The 17240-nt window shown below is 40.6% G+C and overlaps 3 protein-coding genes across 16 annotated transcripts in view; 2 read left to right on the forward strand and 1 right to left on the reverse strand.

The window, feature by feature from the left end:
• Positions 1-2997: 2997 nt before the first annotated feature.
• On the forward strand, positions 2998-7999 carry LOC119304059. The gene is made up of 5 exons (XM_037581220.1): positions 2998-3089; positions 5041-5504; positions 5589-5883; positions 6053-7008; positions 7459-7999. Exons 1-4 carry the CDS (start codon positions 3081-3083, stop codon positions 6977-6979), a joined length of 1695 nt encoding a protein of 564 aa, XP_037437117.1. The 5' UTR covers positions 2998-3080; the 3' UTR covers positions 6980-7008; positions 7459-7999.
• A 2099-nt stretch (positions 8000-10098) lies between these two features.
• LOC119304061 lies at positions 10099-15577 on the reverse strand. Of its 14 annotated transcripts, none has more exons than XR_005148090.1 (10): positions 15485-15577; positions 15266-15343; positions 14685-14828; positions 14143-14250; positions 13680-14034; positions 12187-12228; positions 11983-12090; positions 11667-11860; positions 10927-11158; positions 10099-10798 (listed from the first exon to the last, which is right to left on the reverse strand). XR_005148090.1 is itself a non-coding variant. In XM_037581222.1 (2 exons), the coding sequence occupies exons 1-2, from the start codon at positions 11048-11050 to the stop codon at positions 10459-10461; spliced, it is 372 nt and encodes a 123-aa protein (XP_037437119.1). In that variant the 5' UTR covers positions 11051-11080; the 3' UTR covers positions 10099-10458. The 14 variants fall into 14 exon arrangements, 1 of the variants encoding a protein (XP_037437119.1); XR_005148089.1 differs by having other exon boundaries at positions 13680-14045; XR_005148093.1 differs by having other exon boundaries at positions 13680-13771; positions 13922-14034; positions 14143-14828.
• The window catches only part of LOC119304060 (protein unc-13 homolog), a 13077-nt gene continuing 6895 nt past the window's right edge, over positions 11059-17240 (forward strand). The window contains exon 1 of the mRNA XM_037581221.1: positions 11059-11182. The gene's annotated coding sequence lies outside the window, so the exon portion shown is untranslated. The remainder of the gene's footprint in view (positions 11183-17240) is intronic.

Here is a 17240-nt window from a genome sequence, read left to right on the forward strand (position 1 = left end):
AACATACTAAACGATCGGGTGCTAAGCTAATAGAATGGGTCATGTCAATCAGATCATTCAACTAATGATGTGACCTCGTTAATCAAATAACAACACTTTGTTCATGGTTAGGAAACATAACCATCTTTGATTAACGAGCTAGTCAAGTAGAGGCATACTAGTGACACTAAGTTTGTCTATGTATTCACACATGTATTATGTTTCCGGTTAATACAATTCTAGCATGAATAATAAACATTTATCATGATATAAGGAAATAAATAATAAGTTTATTATTGCCTCTAGGGCATATTTCCTTCAGATTTATGTCCCATAATATTTGGTAGACCTTTCTTGAACACTGTTAATGTTAAGATTGATTGCGCTAGAGAAACTGTCAGTGTTAACTTTGGTGATGTGTCTCATGAATTTAATTTCTCTAAGTTTCTTACACAACCTCATGATAAAGAATTTCCTAGTAAAGATGAAATGTTTGGTCTTGCTTCTATTGTCATACCTCCAACTGATCCTTTAGAACAATACTTGTTGGATCATGAAAATGATATGCACTTGCATGAAAGAAATGAATTAGATAAGATGTTCTTTGATCAACCACCTATTCTTATACACAATTTACCTGTTGAAACTCTAGTAGGTCCTCCACCACCTAAAGATGATCCCGTGTTTGAATTAAAACAATTACCTGATACTTTGAAACATGCTTATCTTAATGAAAAGAAAATATATCCTTTTATTATTAGTGCTAACCTTACAGAGCATGAAGAGAAGAGATTACTTAAAACTCTAAGGAAGCACCATGCTGCTATTGAATATACTCTTGATGATCTTAGGGGCATTAGTCCCACTTTATGTGAGCATAAAATTAATATGGAGCCTGATGCTAAACCAGTTGTCAATCATCAACGACGATTGAATCCTAAGATGAAAAAAGTGTTAAGAACTGAAATATTAAAGCTTCTGGAAGTAGTTATAATTTATCCCATGACTAACAGTAGATGGGTAAGTCATGTTCATGTGTCCCTAAGAAAGGAGGCATTACAGTTGTTCCTAATGATAAAAATGAACTCATTCCACAAAGAATTGTAACTGGTTATAGGATGATAATTTATTTTAGAAAATTAAACAAAGGTACTAGAAAGGGTCATTACCCCTTACCTTTTATTGATCAAACGTTAGAAAGATTATTTAAGCACACACACTTTTGCTTCCTTGATGGATATTCTGATTTCTTTAAATACATGTATCACAACCTGATCAAGAGAAAACCACTTTTACTTGCCCTTTTGGAACTTATGCTTATAGACGCATGCCTTTTGGTTTATGCAATGCACCTGCTACCTTTCAAAGATGTATGACTGTTATATTCTTTGACTTTTGTGAAAAGATTGTTAAGGTTTTCATGGATGACTTTTCTATTTATGGGACTTCTTTTGATGATTGCTTAAGCAACCTTGAATGAGTTTTGCAGAGACATGAACAAACTAATCTTGCCTTGAATTGGGAGAAGTGTCACTCTATGGTGAATGAAAGTATTGTCTTGGGGCATAAAATTTCTGAACGAGGTATTGAAGTAGACAAAGCTAAAGTTGATGCAATTGAGAAAATGCCATGTCCTAAAGATATTAAAGGTATAAGAAGTTTCCTTGGTCATGCTGGTTTTTATAGGAAGTTTGTTAAAGATTTTTCTAAAATTTTCTAGGCCTCTTACTAGTCTTTTGCAAAAAGATGTTCCATTTATTTTTTATGATGATTGTGTAAAAGCATTTGACACACCTAAGAAAGTATTAACCTCTGCACCTATATGTTCAACCATCTGATTGGAACTTTTCTTTTGAAATTATGTGTGATGTTAGTGATTTTGTTGTTGGTGTTGTTTTAGGACAAAGAGTTGATAAGTAACTAAATGTTATCCATTATGCTAGTAAAACTCTAGACAGTGCTCAAAAAAATTATTTTACTACTGAGAAAGAATTTTTAGCAGTTGTGTTTGCATATGACAAATTCAAATCTTACACAGTTGATTCTAAAGTAATTGTTCACACTGATCATGCTACTAGCGACTAATCGCTAAGTATAGTTGGCCCTTGATGTATGTGCATTTTTTTAGCAGATGATGTATGTGCACTTGGGACATCCTCGGTCCAAGGATAGCTAGATGGCCACCCACTTACCAAGCTCATCGGTGTATGGCCTATTTACATTTAATAAATCTTGGTAAATGTGTTCTAAACATACATTCCAAAGTTTTAGTTTAATAATGAAAATATTTCTATATTAAAAAATGTACATGTACATTAATATAAGTGTCCAAGGGTCCTTTTTTTAAATGTTCATGTATACAAAAAAACAATCATGTAACTCTTTTGATATTCATGTATTTTCAAAAGTCCATGTAAAAAATGATTAATTGGTGCGTGTCAACATATATGTTGGCATACTTGTTTTATTTAATAAATTTTCACATATTTTAAGTGAAATGTTGATCTCATGTTCAAAAGGGTTTATGTATAAGAAAAAATATATTAATGTATTTCAGAAAAATGTTGCATTTAAAAATTTATATATGTGAGAAAATTGTTCATGCACGTTTAAACATATGTTCATATATATACTTTTCAAATATATTTGTGTATTTTCCTGAAACAATAAGCAAAAAATAAAAACATTATATAATTTAAAAATAAAACATATGACTGTGAAAGAACGTGAAAACAAAAGGAATCGGAGAGAAATAGAATACAGAATATAAAATAAAATAGAAAAGGAAATAAAGAACGAGAAGAAGAAAGGAAAAGGAATGTGGGACGTTATTGGGCCGGCCCACGGAGTAAACATTTCAGGCGTGAGGGTGAACTCCGTAATTCGCAAACAGCAAAGAAGAAGAAAACGCCCGTGTTCCTAACCTAGAGCCGCCGCCACCTGCCCTGCCGCCGCCCTCTTGCAGCGACTCCCCTGCCGCGCCGCCCCCCTCTTGCAGCGACTCCCCTGCCCCGCCGCCCCACTCTTGCAGCGACTCCCCTGCCGCGCCGTCCCCCCTCTTCCTCGGTCCCTCAATCTTCGCGGTTCCCCCAACGCCGTCAATGCCTCTGGTACGTCGGCAGTGGCGGTAACCGCAGGCTTGGGGTGCCATAGTTCAAAGTTTACGCCAAACATCATCATAATCTCAAAATAGCAACAACTCGATGAATATTTACTGTTGAGCATATAGTTTTTTTTTTTTTTTGCAATTGTGGAGAGGGTGCCATGGCACCAGGGCACCCCCACTAGATCCGCCACTGTACGTCGGTGTGCTTCGGGCAGATAGGGATATAAATGTCTGAAGTAAATGTCCTTGCAGATTCCGGATAGATAGGGCTGTACCATGTGTGTCCCACATCTCAAACAGGATCCTGTGTTAGGGAAGATGATTTCATCCACTAGCACATAGTAGTAGTTGTATTTATCGTACTAGCAAAAGGCACATGCTTCGCATGTACAGCCAACTTAGATTGTCAAGATTGCATAAATAACTTAGCTCTGAATATTTACATAATTTCACTACAATTAATCACTTAAATTTATAGCATCAAAAACAGATGTGACATCTGAGGGTAGTAACAAAATCTTAGTCCCTTCTTAAATGATTATCAAGTGTAGTGTGTGTGGCAAAACTAAGTTATGACTTATCTAGCTAGCATTGAACCATTAATTCGGTCAAAAGTTCCTTAATGTATAATGTTTTTTCTTTCTTAACATATAGATGGCGATATTTCCTATGGAATTCTTGCATGGATTTATTCGATGTCCTACTGGGTTTTTTATTATCCATAATATTCTTTCGCTATTTTTTAGTTTCTACTATTCTTTCATTATTTTCTCTAAACATTGATGGTGAAACGTAGATAGTTTATTCCATTTTTTACCGTCACTAATACAAGTTATGAAGTACAGTTTATTCAAAACTATAATTTTACTCCTCCATTTGCTTTGGATTTTTCATTGTACAAACAATTCAACATCAATAGAAAATTTAGAGAAACTCAAACACTTTGCAATGGTTTGTATGACAACAAGTTATATTTCTAAATGCAAGAGGTACTATCTCTATGTTGACTGATTACTTTTTATAAATAAATTTGCATCAAAAATGTTATATACTCAATCAATCCACAACGGGTAGATGCACTATATGCAAAGCTGGGTCGGTGTATACATTTTTGTAGAGCCTCGCGATGTGCAAGTCGCCTCATTAAGAAATTGCAATTTCTGAAGCGGCAAAGAACAAAAATTTGTTTGACATATAATTTCTTATTTATGTCTGCATGCACAATATTAGTTATCTTGTATTTCAAGCTTTTATATCGTATTTCAAGCTTGCAACAATACGTACACCCGGAACTTTTTGTTCAGGATATACTCTCGGGCGTGTTAAATTGGTGTACACCTTTTTTTAACCATGTACACATTCTCTTAGCAAATGTGTTTTTCTCCATTTCCGCCTTTCTTTATTGTTTATAGATGAAACATTTTTTATATCTCAGGTGCTAATATTAGCGCACTCCCTTTTAATGGGCTCTGCCCTGTATGCATTGCCATGGTCCAAGACTCCTAGAAGACTCCCGATTCTTTCAATCGTTTTCTATATCTTCTTTCCAAAGCCTGCCACCTGACACAGGAGCACAGTGCAGCGCTAAGGCCCACCACGAATTCCTTTGACGTTGGCCGGGATCACAAAATTCCGGTGGTGGTTACACTGCCACGTTGTTCAAGATTTCAACACACTGATTGCCAGCCGTCCGATAGGAAAGATTCAGTGGCCTATATGCTTTGATACTCATACACTATATAATAGTATAGATATTTAGTGCACATTTTCCTCCTGGAAGTAAACCACCGGCAGTAATTCATTTTTTTAGCGCATTCAATCCAGTACCTCATTCTATTTAATTATTGTTTCAACTTAGGTCCAACGTATTAGGTTTCTTTAGTGATTTTTCCGTTCTTTGAAAGCTCAGTTTTTAGCTAACTGAGGTGGTCTTTTTTTCTCTCTGTTGTTTTCAGGTTCCAGCAGACTATAAGAATGTCATACGTCCTCTATTTGACAAAGTAAGACCATGTGTTGTTTCTATTGAAGCATATGCCAAGGCTGTCATCAAAGAGGAAACATTGCCATTGGCAGATGAACATAAGGATGTCACAAACGTCAAAAAGGAGGAAAACAAATGGAAAGCTGCTGGGACCGGATTTGTAGTTCACTGCAGCAATAATTTCACGGTTGTAACAGTGCATACATCTTTCAAGTTCCAAGGCCAAAACGCAGTTGTGAAGTTCTCGGATGGAACGGAAGCTACCGATACAAGGGTGATTAAACTGAAAGGGCCCATGAACCTTATTGTGGCAAATATTCCTCATGGTGATTGGAAAGCAGTTCGGTATGACCAAATCAGAGAGGACGGGTATTCTCAGATTGTGCTCTCCATTTTCTCCCTAATGTATTGGCGATTACCGTGTGTATGTCGTATTATGTACGTTCAAACAACCTTGTGTTTCCTCATTTGTTATTGTACCTTTATTTCGGAACTCAGTTAATTGTTGCATTTGTGTTGCAGTTCGCCAAGATGCACTGCTGTCCTTGCCAATGGCCGCAAGGTCCCTGGAAGTGAGCAGACCTTCAGCTTCAACCTTCCAGTGGCAGGAAAACAACGGAAAGACGAATATGAAAATCATGATAAGCAGTTTTGTTACTTGAGAGATTACGTTCTTGGAGCTCCGGTCTTCGATACATATGGAAAACTTGTTGGATTTGTTAATCAATGTGGAAAGGCTTTTGACTTTAAGTTCGGCGTGAGATCAGAATATTTACAAGATGCATTGTATAAGTGGTTGGCGGGGAAACAATGGAAGGTATGACTCAATTCAATATGTTCAGTTTGACTGAAAATTGAGCTATCATTCATGTTGCAAAAGAAAAAAAAATTGTTCATAAATTTATACCTAGGTAGTTCAAAAGCTATGTGCACTTTTACGAAATCAGATGGTTCTTGATCTTATAGGTTTTTCTTTTTTTCAATAGGATGTACTCAACCCAAGGTCGCAGATTTGGCATCCAGACGACAAGGAGCACGTTGATTCGTCAGTGGGACTGAGGGGAGGTGTAGGGGGTTTGCCGCATGTGCCTCTGGATCAAGAAGACAACTTTCAGTTTGATTCGTCGGTGGGACTAAGGGGAGGTGTAGGGGGTAGGGGGTTTGCCGTATGTGCCTCTGTAGAAGAAGACAACTTTCAGTTTGATTCGTTAATAGCTAGTGGCGACAAGGAAAAGGAATCTGAAGGAGAGAAAGTGGTGGTGGTGGACAAGGTCAGCTCAGACATTGTGGATCTTCGTACCAACAATTTCGTAGCAGACGGTGTTATCACCAAGTACTTGAAACATTTATCTTCTACTAAGCTCAATAATGATGATGAAGTGTATCTTGCTGATGCAACGGTGTCTTCGGCGTATGCTCAAGATGCTTCAGCCATCAATGTCGAGTTACTACGACGCAGTCGCCTTGTGCTCTTGCCGGTTAACAACAACACCAATTTTGGGCGGGCAGACATGGGCACACATTGGTCTTTATTCCTTATTGATGCCATCAACGGGCCACCACCACAGTTCTACCACATGGATTCTCTGGATGGACTAAACCGTTCTGCTGCAGATCGTCTTGCTACAGCACTCGGTGCAGTCTTCCCTGATGCACCCGGTGTTGTGCAGGTGTCCACACCAAGACAAAAAAAATCGTATGATTGTGCAATATATGTCATGGCGTTGGCAAAAAGTATCATTACATGGTGGAAAAGCAGAACCGAGTCCACAAAGCATTGGATGCAAATGATACAGACAGACGTGACCGAAGAGAATGTCCATACCTTGAGACACGACTTTGCTGATCGACTAGAGCAGGATGAAAAAAATCAAAAGGTTGAGTGCAATAAGGAGGAGAAAGCCAAGGAGTGATGCCAGCCTACTTGTGCGCTGACTTGTAGGTTAGTCTTTTCTTCTATCCTCTCCTTCAGAAGCTTAATAAGACCATCATCTATCTCCCTCCCCATATGCATCTGGATTTGAGGCACTTCTGAAGCTAAGAAGAGTGATGGTAAAGGCTCATTTAGTATGGTTGTTTAATACAGCTGTCCATGTGTTTATAAGAATAACAAATCAAATTGTGTGGAATCTCCCTTTTTTATATATTCTAAGAGCCACGACAAGATCTATGTTTCCAAATTCGTCTAACAGTTGCCGGTGCACAGTACTCATGGGAGAAATTGCACATACTATAAGGACATTGGTGCCGAGGGTGCTGTTGTTGGATGGCAATATTGAGTCTTTCTGTACCATATTTTGTACTTGTGCTACATTATCTATGTTGTGCGCCCTTGAAATTGCCCGTGCAGTCAAGATTTGACCTAAAGTTTACCATTCATTTACTGGATCAGGAACTCGTTTTTTTGGTGGATTGCGGCTAGGGGAGCTTATCTGGCAGCAAGGACTGAATGAGACTGAACTGGTCGTTTGGGCCATTGCATTTTTTGGCGACAAAGTCACTCCCATCATCTTAGAAAAGGTCTAGGGCAGTGCTTGGTGTTAGCCAGTTAGTTAGATTTTGCTTTCACTTGTTTGGCCGATGCTTGAGCCAGCCTGGGAGCACTTGGCCTATTTTAGTCGTTGTTTTCCTCTCGGTGTAAGAAGATTCATTCACATGCAGGGATCTCCTGCACGGTTCCAAAAACAAATTCAGGCTAGGTAAAATTCATACTGAACTGTAGCGCTTTGTGTGTTACACTGTTTGTCAAGCACTTGATTTTGCGTCAATCAATCAATCAGGTCTTGGTGAGTAGAATCAACGAAACACCTAAGAAGTCTTAACTATTAGTGGTAGTTTGATTGAGAAGGAAAACTGCATGCCCATGAAAGTGTTATGTAATTCCTGCTTGAGCGCTTTGATGCATGGATCTTATCTTGTTTATAATATATTCCCTGGCGAATGGTTTACTATTCGGTGGCAATTACATATGCAAGATAGAACATATTTATAACTCTGTTTTGTGCTGTGGCGTTAGTATGAAATTTATCCTTGTCCCAGTTAGAATAGTTTATCTGGTCTGGTCGATCCAGATGAAGGGATCAAGTGCTTCTGCAGGCTGCTGGGAAGCCTTACTTGGTCATGACCCCTACCTACAGATTCCATCTGGCATCTTCCTCTTGTTTGCAGTGTTATCTTTGTGAGGCTCTGGAGAGGTGGAGATGCTGAATTCCAGTTTGTATCATCATCAAAAAAGGGCACAAGCAAGATATGAAGCATGGGGAAGACAGCACTGATCAAGTGTAAAACACAAGAAAATACAGCAGAGGAAAAGAATGCTTCAGATGTTTCTTTCTTTCTATCATCATCAGAATGTGTGCTGCCTGCTGCTAGCCTGGACTTGATCAATGTTCTCTTCCCCATGTTCTACCATTAAGTCGCCTTCCTGCTTGTTTTGCTTACTTGGACTGGCTCGGAACCTTGGTGGTTTTGCTCCTGTGTGCTGTGGCAGAAGCACTTATGTACAGGGGGAGAAGCTAGCTAGCTGTGGTTTCTTAGTTGGACTATGATATTTGGCACATGTGTGCCATATAAGCAAAACTGCCACACCTCTACTTCCTTCACTCTAAATAGATGCATACATTAGCTTGATTCTTTCTCCTTTCACGTGCATTTCTTCTTCTAACTAGATGACCCGGTGCGCCAAATGGCGCAGAGACCCATTTGAAACCATGTTCATGTGGAGAAATAGTTGCCTTTTTTTAGTAACTTTATGTTTGATCAAGAATAGAGACCATGTCAAACCCGAAGTGTTTTCAACGTGTATTTGGACAATGTGCCATTTGGCTCTATGTTACCCAAGTAAGGTGCAAGGTCCAAATTCAAGCATCAAGGGTAAAACCTTTTGTAACAGAAACGTTTGCATTTGTAGGGATAGCATTTCTGCCAAGTTATACATGACTTTCAAAGATCAGTAAACTGAATCCGAAATTTACAGGTTGTAGAGGAAAAAATTCTTGAAATGCCATTAGATAGGTACACAAACAATGAACATAGGGAAAAAAAATTAGTGCATGATCCCAACCTTCTTGCTAACAACCAGCACAACAACAACCACTCCTAATAATTGGCATTGGATAACTGATATTTTTTGTGTAGATAAATCATTAATCTCCATAGGGGTAGGAGCTCCCTTGTTCAATTGAGGGGTATGACTTTGACCGGATCATCACGCTTGTTTCTGCAACATCACACTTGTTTTTGTGAATAAAAACTCTTAGAGAATATAGACCCTCAAAAAGGAAAAACACTCCTTGGGAATGGATGGTTGAGACCGCTCCGACATGTGTTTTCGTTCTGTCGCTTGCTGTTTGGGGAGAGTAAACTCTAGGTGGCTAGGGCAAACTCTCCCCTCAAAACTTCACTGGCGAGCCTGTGGATTCACCTTCCCTTTGCTGCCGCTCCATCAACCGGTGGTGGGAATGGGAATCTCGTTGCCTTCGATCTGGTTAGTTGTTTAGGTCACGTTTTTTAGTCCTCGCAGGTGCGACACTCGAGCGGATGGTGGCGCTACTTCTTCGAGTTTGTCTTTCATGTCCCGATCCTACTCGAGTTCGTCCATTTGAACATAGCCGACAAAGCTCTGGTGTAGATTCCTGTCGTCTCCTTGGGGTGATGAGGTTAGGGTTTCTCGTCATGTGGCAGGATTTGGTGTCAGATGCTTCAGATATAGGCAAGGGTTCAATGATGACAACTACGGCTCCAGGTACTGAACAAGGGGCACATGTATGAAGACTTCTCAGCTATCATTGACCAGGTCAAGTCGGATCCCGTAGGGGAGCGGCGATAGCGGCGCGTCAGCAACAGTAGTGGCTATGCGATGGTCTTGGAATCGCAATGTAATTTTTATTATGTTTGATATGATTTGTATTTTCAATGAACATTGATAATAGATATGGATAATTTTTGAAAAAAATAATTGAGTGCTAAGATTTTTACCGGTTGTCACACTTGTTTATGTGAATAAAACATATTCCCTCAGTCTCATAATGTAAGACATTTTTTAACACTGATGTAGTGTCAAAAAGTATTTTATATTATGAGACGGAAGGAGTACCTGAGAATAATAGATCCTTTAAAAAGAAAATAAATACTCCTTGGGAGTAGATTTTTTTTCTCCCCTTGGAATAGATGGCTAGCACCTACGAGCGCTCATATATGCATTTTCCCGGTGGGCCACAACGTATACAGGTGCAAGTGGCAGTGGGATACAACGTTCACGGGGGGCTGTGGGCCACAATGGTTCAGCGTGAGCAAGTGGTAGTCTCCCACCGGATAAGCCACCATGCCACGCGTGTCTGGTGTGTGTGGGTTTGGCTGTGCGCGTGTCCTCTCATGGGGGTAGCCACTCAGTTCAGCTCTGGACAGAGGAGACTGGCGATTTGGATCCGCCGTAGTGTTGTTCTGGCCGTCTTGGGCGAGGAGGTTCCGGCCATCGGTGCTGCTTTCCCCGGCTGCTTCTTGGGTGGAGGAGGTTCTGGCCGTCGGTGCTGCTTTCCCCGGCTGCTTCTTGGGCGGAGGAGGTTCCGGCCGTCGGTGCTGCTTTCCCCGGTAGCTTCTTGGGCGGAGGAGGGAGCTTGGTCCATCTGTTCACCCAGCCGCCTGGATTCATAGGGGACATGTCCACGATTCAGCGCCCACCCGACGTTGTCACCAAGGTAATAAATAATCCATTCTAATCCATCCTGATTCTCCTGAAGAAGCATATTCGCTTGATTAGCAGGGTCTTCTACAACAGTATTATGCTCATGCAAATCACCACAGATAGCAGCATCTAATTTAACTTGATTGAAAAGTACTTAGAAAAGGCAAGCTAACATACCATGTACAATAACCATCCTGGACATCTGGATGTCCAGTATTACAGTGGAATGAGTTGATTTTGCACCTGTAAAACTGAAACTGATTTCTAACTTCCTCTCCTTCTTCAGCAGGGTGATCTGCATTGGTTTTAGACATCAATCTATATAGCCCCGGTCTTCCAATCTATGGTTGAGCTTTATCTTCTGCTGGTATGCGGCGACATCAAGCAGAGTCATCATTGACAAATGGATCTGTTTAAGATTGTTTGATGTCAGGTATGGACTTCAATCATATAGTAAAAAGGCAATAGGAGAGACACATGAAACACAATTTGGCCCTAAAGCATATGCTAACAATGGGGTGTTACTGATAAGCAACCTTGATTTGGTATATGTGAGACAAGTTGTCATATAGTTCTAAGCATGTTTCTATAAACTGTTGTAATTAGGCTAGGGTAATTTATAAAGATGATGGCCATAGAACATAAATACTCTCTCTGTACACTAATATAAGACATTTTTGCAGTTCAATTTAAACTGCAAAAATGTCTTATGTTAGTGTAAAAAGGGAGTATGATATAGATGAAGTAAACACTGCATTTTCACAAAAATAGTGATATTATGATTGAACATAGATTCAGAGGCGATAAATCATTAACACCGACCATACTTCATTGTGCGCCCATAATCCACAAAATCAGAAGCAAACGCATGCTCAATAGTCTTAATCATAATGATAGATTTAAGGGAAATGACGCACATGGGTAGCGTTGGAGGAGGCACCCATATTTCCTTGAGCATATATTCGACTTTGCGCTGAGCATCGGTAATAAGTCTTGCCCTTGATGCAATAATAGGCTTGGCAATATTCTAGTTGTATTCGTCCATATCATCCACCGGCACATCACTTTCGGTGGTATCATCTTCCTCTAGGTTGTCACTATTGCCAATTTCCTTAATACAATAGCAAAGAACACTTTGTTAGTTGCAAAATAAAAAAGTAGAAACACGTAAAGCGTGTACAGGTGGTTGATGTAGCACGTATTAACAAAGTATATTAATAGAAAGGTACTGACAGGTGATTAATGTAGCGGTATTAAGAAAATTCGCCACTTCTAGGCTCCACTTCGGAGCCGTCCGCACCAACTTTCCTAGAGCTATCTTGCCCGCGTCCCGTTTTGAACCTATGATTGCCAGGAGAACAGAATAAGTAAATCATTATGTTTCCTTGATCATAAACACTAAACAGTCTTTACTAAAGCATTAAGATTGTCACTGACCTTCTAAGAGGAGGCTCAAACTTTTTTGCCGATCCTTCTCATCTCCAAGAAACAATAGGTTGCAAAATATAGAATTTTATCAACATTTGAAATAACATAGCACCAAATAGCATACTATCAGCGGTCTCCGATTCGAGACCAGCAAAATACATATGTATGCAAGGCAACATCGGTTTTCAAAGGGGAATGACTGGTTTAGCACCCCCATTCACATGTGTATTAATCAAGGCATCTGAATTACAACATTGCAGACAACATAATATGGCCACAAAATCCTGGAGGTTCGACCCGTGATGCACCACGAAATTCACCATCAATAAGCCATTCTGGAGTTCGTGTAGCACTAATATTAGCATAAGGTGGTTTACGTACCAGTTTTAATGTAACACTTTTCTAGAATTTTGATTAACACGGCTACTAACTACCAGTGTCACTAATGCCCAAATAGATGAACATGTAAAATACATGGCATGGGCGACAGACCAAAATCAAAGGCTAGCAGATGTGCGCCACGACACTGATTAGTGATCACATGACTTTGATAGGTAATACCGAATCACATGAAAAATATAGTGTCCAATAGACCATATGCGGAGAGAGTTTCATGTTAAGAGAATGAAGAAAATGTTGCAGGTCAAGAAAACAAGTATAAGAGCTTATATATAGAACAGTTTAAACTGAGCAGGTGCCCTGTCACATATTCTGTGGAATGAAATTATATGAAAAGAATGTTGTAAGTCAAGAAAACAAGTAGAAGAACTTATATATAGAACGGTTTAAACTGAGGAGATGCCCTATCACATATTGTGTGGAATGAAATTATATGACCAATTTACCCTGTAATGGTTGTCATCTAACTCGGTAGGAAAGAGAGCCCAACCGGCATGGTGTTTGGAGGGCCTATTTGTGCTATTTTTAAATATTGTTACCAACGTTGAGACTGAATTAAGATGAAGCTAGCTACTATACAGATTGGGCATATAAGCCTAGTAGATGTGTTTTTAGGAGTGTAATGTGTTTACGACAATGTATCAATCTAGTTATCAGGGATGTAACCAACAACACATTAACTTAAAGGCCTAAGCAATAGAGTGCAACGATACACATATTTTCGGCAAATGGCACTCCATCGGCAATGAATTGGCATACATCACAACATAGATTAATGCTGGTCGTATGAAAAAATACCAACATAGATTAATACTGGCACACATCAGTAATCAAGTCCTAATTACAGTTGCAAAATAGCCAAAACCAGCTAGTTGCTCAATGTTGCAACCATTCTGCACCAGCAGTACTTACTTGCTACCATACACGTTGCATCGACTCAAGCATTGGGAACTTTTGATAGAGGCTATATTTTTAAACCATTTGTTCACGTACTAACATTTTGATCTGAGAGGCATATTTTTTAAAATTTTGGGATACACCCTGTATGATAAGAACAATAGACAAATGAATCAAAAAGGCTGGATTTACCCAAGAGTACCAACCTTTCTTTAGCATGTTTCAGAAGAATAACAGCGCCAGATTAAGTGAAGCAATCTTTCGCTTGAGTTGCTTGTCCTTGGTCGTTTCCAGAATCCTGGCACAAAATAAGCTTGAAGGAGAGCAAGCATGAGAAGAAAATAATAATGTAAACAGAACACGACGCACAGAACACACAGGTAGAGCGAGTAAAATGGTGTATATGAAATGAGCAAAACAATGGAAAGTCAGAGAAGGAAGGCAGAACCTTGGCAGGAAGAAAGGCAGCACACGAGGCGGCGGGCCGGCAGAACAGCAACAAGAACCGCAGACCCACTATTCTAACTTACAACATTGGGTCCGACGGGGGATGGGGATGAACTTGCAACACACTTCCACACAAGTAAGTTTCTTACAGATGCATTTCTTTATAATAAAACTGGTTGCTTGACAGTATACACATTTACAGAAATATGAACTTCTTTTCACCTAGATGGATGGATCTTCCCATAGATTTCATACACCCTGTATGACTTCTTTGTTAAGGGGTGGGTAATCAAACCTGACACTTATTTTTGATAGTTTTTCTCCAATCTCCTGAAGATAGGAGAGCAACACACTGTAAATAAACAAACTTCATAATCTCAATAATACTTAATACTTGACAAAGTCAGGATTGTAGTAGCCTTGCCATGACATCAGCCACAATATATTTCTCAGTTATCACAAGGACACTGTATAATGCTGACATGCCAGTGGAGAGCATAGTGAACACAATAGTGCTGAAGAAACTTGTCTGTGATCTTCTCTAGATATGGTTATAACATCACCTTGTATGAATACATCATGGCATAATTGAAGGCATTAGACAATATTCTACATGAACTGGGTGGTCTATTTAATGTTCTTAATGGATCCATGTACAAAGATAAGAATTTGACAGTATGAAAAGTAGAAGAACACATGTGTAGTTATTCACAGAAACAGAGAAGTAACTATAATCCAAATAATGCTTCAGCAACAAAACATACTTGCTCTTAACTGGACAGCAGCCGTTGCTGGCAAAGTGTTGTTGGCCATCTGAAGAGTAGGTGCCAGAGAGAGAGAGAGAGGAGTGGGGCCTGATTTTGGCTGTCATCAGGGTCGGGTTCCGCCTCTCTTAACTTATTTCTTAGCTATCAGAAGAACACTGTATAAAGTTAGTATTCTTTCTCTGAACAAATCAAGTGTAATAACAAGCAGAGATTATATATTCCTAAGCTATCAGAAGAACAATGATTTGTGGGAAATCGAAGGAGCGATACATAGAAAGGACGGGTTAGAGACCAAACTTTGTATACTTCATTTGGCTGAATCATCTACAGTTGAAAGTATATCCGTGTATGACGGTGGAAAAGTAGCAAAACACATGACGGTGGAACAGCAGCAAAACACAATATTGCAGCAGAGCTTAAAGCAGGTGCAAGGTCTGAACAAGGTTGATTATAGTCTAGTTCTGAGTGTTAACTGTAATGCTGCATCAGCTATAACAAGTTGTTCATGTTGCAATATATTGGTGTTTATGCCCAGTCCAAATGTAACTTATGTACTGAACAAAATAGGACGTACGAACCTGATTATCAGGTAAAATAGCATATTTTGAGTAGTCAGATTCCCCTTGGGCAAGCTCTTTAGCCCCATCATACATTAACTGCGCAAATTAAGCTCATTACTCGGGAAAAAACACTTACAAACCACTCCCAAAAGAACAATATAAAGCTGCCTACATGATCCTCACTAAGCAATAAGAGCAAAAACTATATTAAACACACTCGTTGCAGTATTGGCATACTTTGATTGTCTGGTACACGATGACATGGTTGACTGTCGTATAGCCCTTGTATTCCGCCACATCAAAGCCGGTCCAGAAAAGAAGATTTATCTGGAGATAGATGTTCAGAAAAATGTAAGGTATACTATTTGTCACTGGGATTGTAACTTTCCAGGGAAGAATACAATGGGATCTTGCCTGCATAGATATCATGGACTTTCCTGATTCTCCAGCCCCTTAAAAAGAAAACATCACATATTAGGAACCAGGATTTCCTGATTTTGAAACAGGGTAAAGAAGACGGCTATCGGGAATTGGTCCAACTAATATTTTGAAGAGGAGGGGAGAGGGGGAAGGGGAGGGATGCGGTGCCATATCACCGTCGACCGGCGTCGTTTGTACAGCCACACCGCCAGTAAGGTTGAGCGAGAGGGTGCTGCCGGCATGGACCTCGTCAAGCTCCTGGCATCCAGTCACCGCTATCGCTCCCATGCTCCCTGCCACCTCCATGTTTCTCCCAGACCTCGGTGGTAGGCAGAGGGGCCGCCGCCACCCCTCTCCCTGGGCGCCACCTCCTCCCCCATCGGGTGGATGCTCCTCGTTTCTTCCACTCCCAGGACGCCAGATCCCCTTCCACTCCCGGGACGCCAGATCCGCGGGCTCACCGCTGTTTAGCCGGAGAAAAACAAGATGGAGTAGATGCTGGCCAGGAGGTCGCTCGGCTCGGCCCGGGCGAGAGCACGGGAGGAGAAAAGGGAAGGGGGGGGGAGGCGGCGCAGTGGAGACCAGGGGAGGAGGGGAGCGGGGCTCGAGAAGTGGAGGGATTGGCTGCTTGGAGACGAATGGGATTGGGGGCTAGGTTTTCACCGCGCCCTACGATCCAGCCCCACGCCTCTCGCTTTCTCACCTAGGACGCACGCAGGACGCACCAATACACTGGGCCCGTAGACATTTGAGGCCCACCCGTCATGGACAAGGAAGCAAAACAAATGAGTCACGGAGGACTAACGGCCACGACTTTGACAGCAGCGTAAAAATCCATGTTGCTGTGAAATCGTGCGGCCACAACGCACGCGCGCCGCGAATGCCCCTGGAATGGCGGGTACTCTACCAGGCTTTATATGTTAGACAGGACGCACGCGGGACGCACCAATACACTGGGCCCGTAGACATTTGAGGCCCACCCGTCATGGACAAGGAAGCAAAACAAATGAGTCACAGAGGACTAACGGCCACGACTTTGACAGCAGCGTAAAAATCCCTGTTGATGTGAAATCGTGCGGCCACAACGCACGCGCGCCGCGAATGCCCCTGGAATGGCGGGTACTCTACCAGGCTTTATATGTTAGATTAGATACATACACTAGAGGATAAAAAAGATGATGTCATTCTAGATTCTCTTTATTCAAAAATTTAAAATGTTTTGTAGCTCAAACCGTCGGTCCGGTGTAAAAATGTTTTTACATAAAAGATTCGTCGCGACGAGATCTTCGAAACTAGATCCCATGTTGACATGTTCCGATGATTTTTTTAGCCAAAATTTACCATGCCTTTTATATGCAAGTTCTGTGCTATTTTCACATAAGTTATCGGAGGCATAAAATGGTTCACCGACACTGCAGTTCATATATTACCATGATGTATTCATATAAGTTATCGTGCATGTGGTTCTTATATTACCATGTTGTTTTTAGGCCTGCGGTTCGTATATTACCATGCTCTTTGGTCAATGTTATAGCGATGCTTGTACATGAGTTATCAGCCGCGGTTTATATAT

The sequence above is a fragment of the Triticum dicoccoides genome, chromosome 5A (assembly GCF_002162155.2).
Source record: "Triticum dicoccoides isolate Atlit2015 ecotype Zavitan chromosome 5A, WEW_v2.0, whole genome shotgun sequence".
Classification (NCBI taxonomy): Eukaryota; Viridiplantae; Streptophyta; class Magnoliopsida; order Poales; family Poaceae; genus Triticum; species Triticum dicoccoides.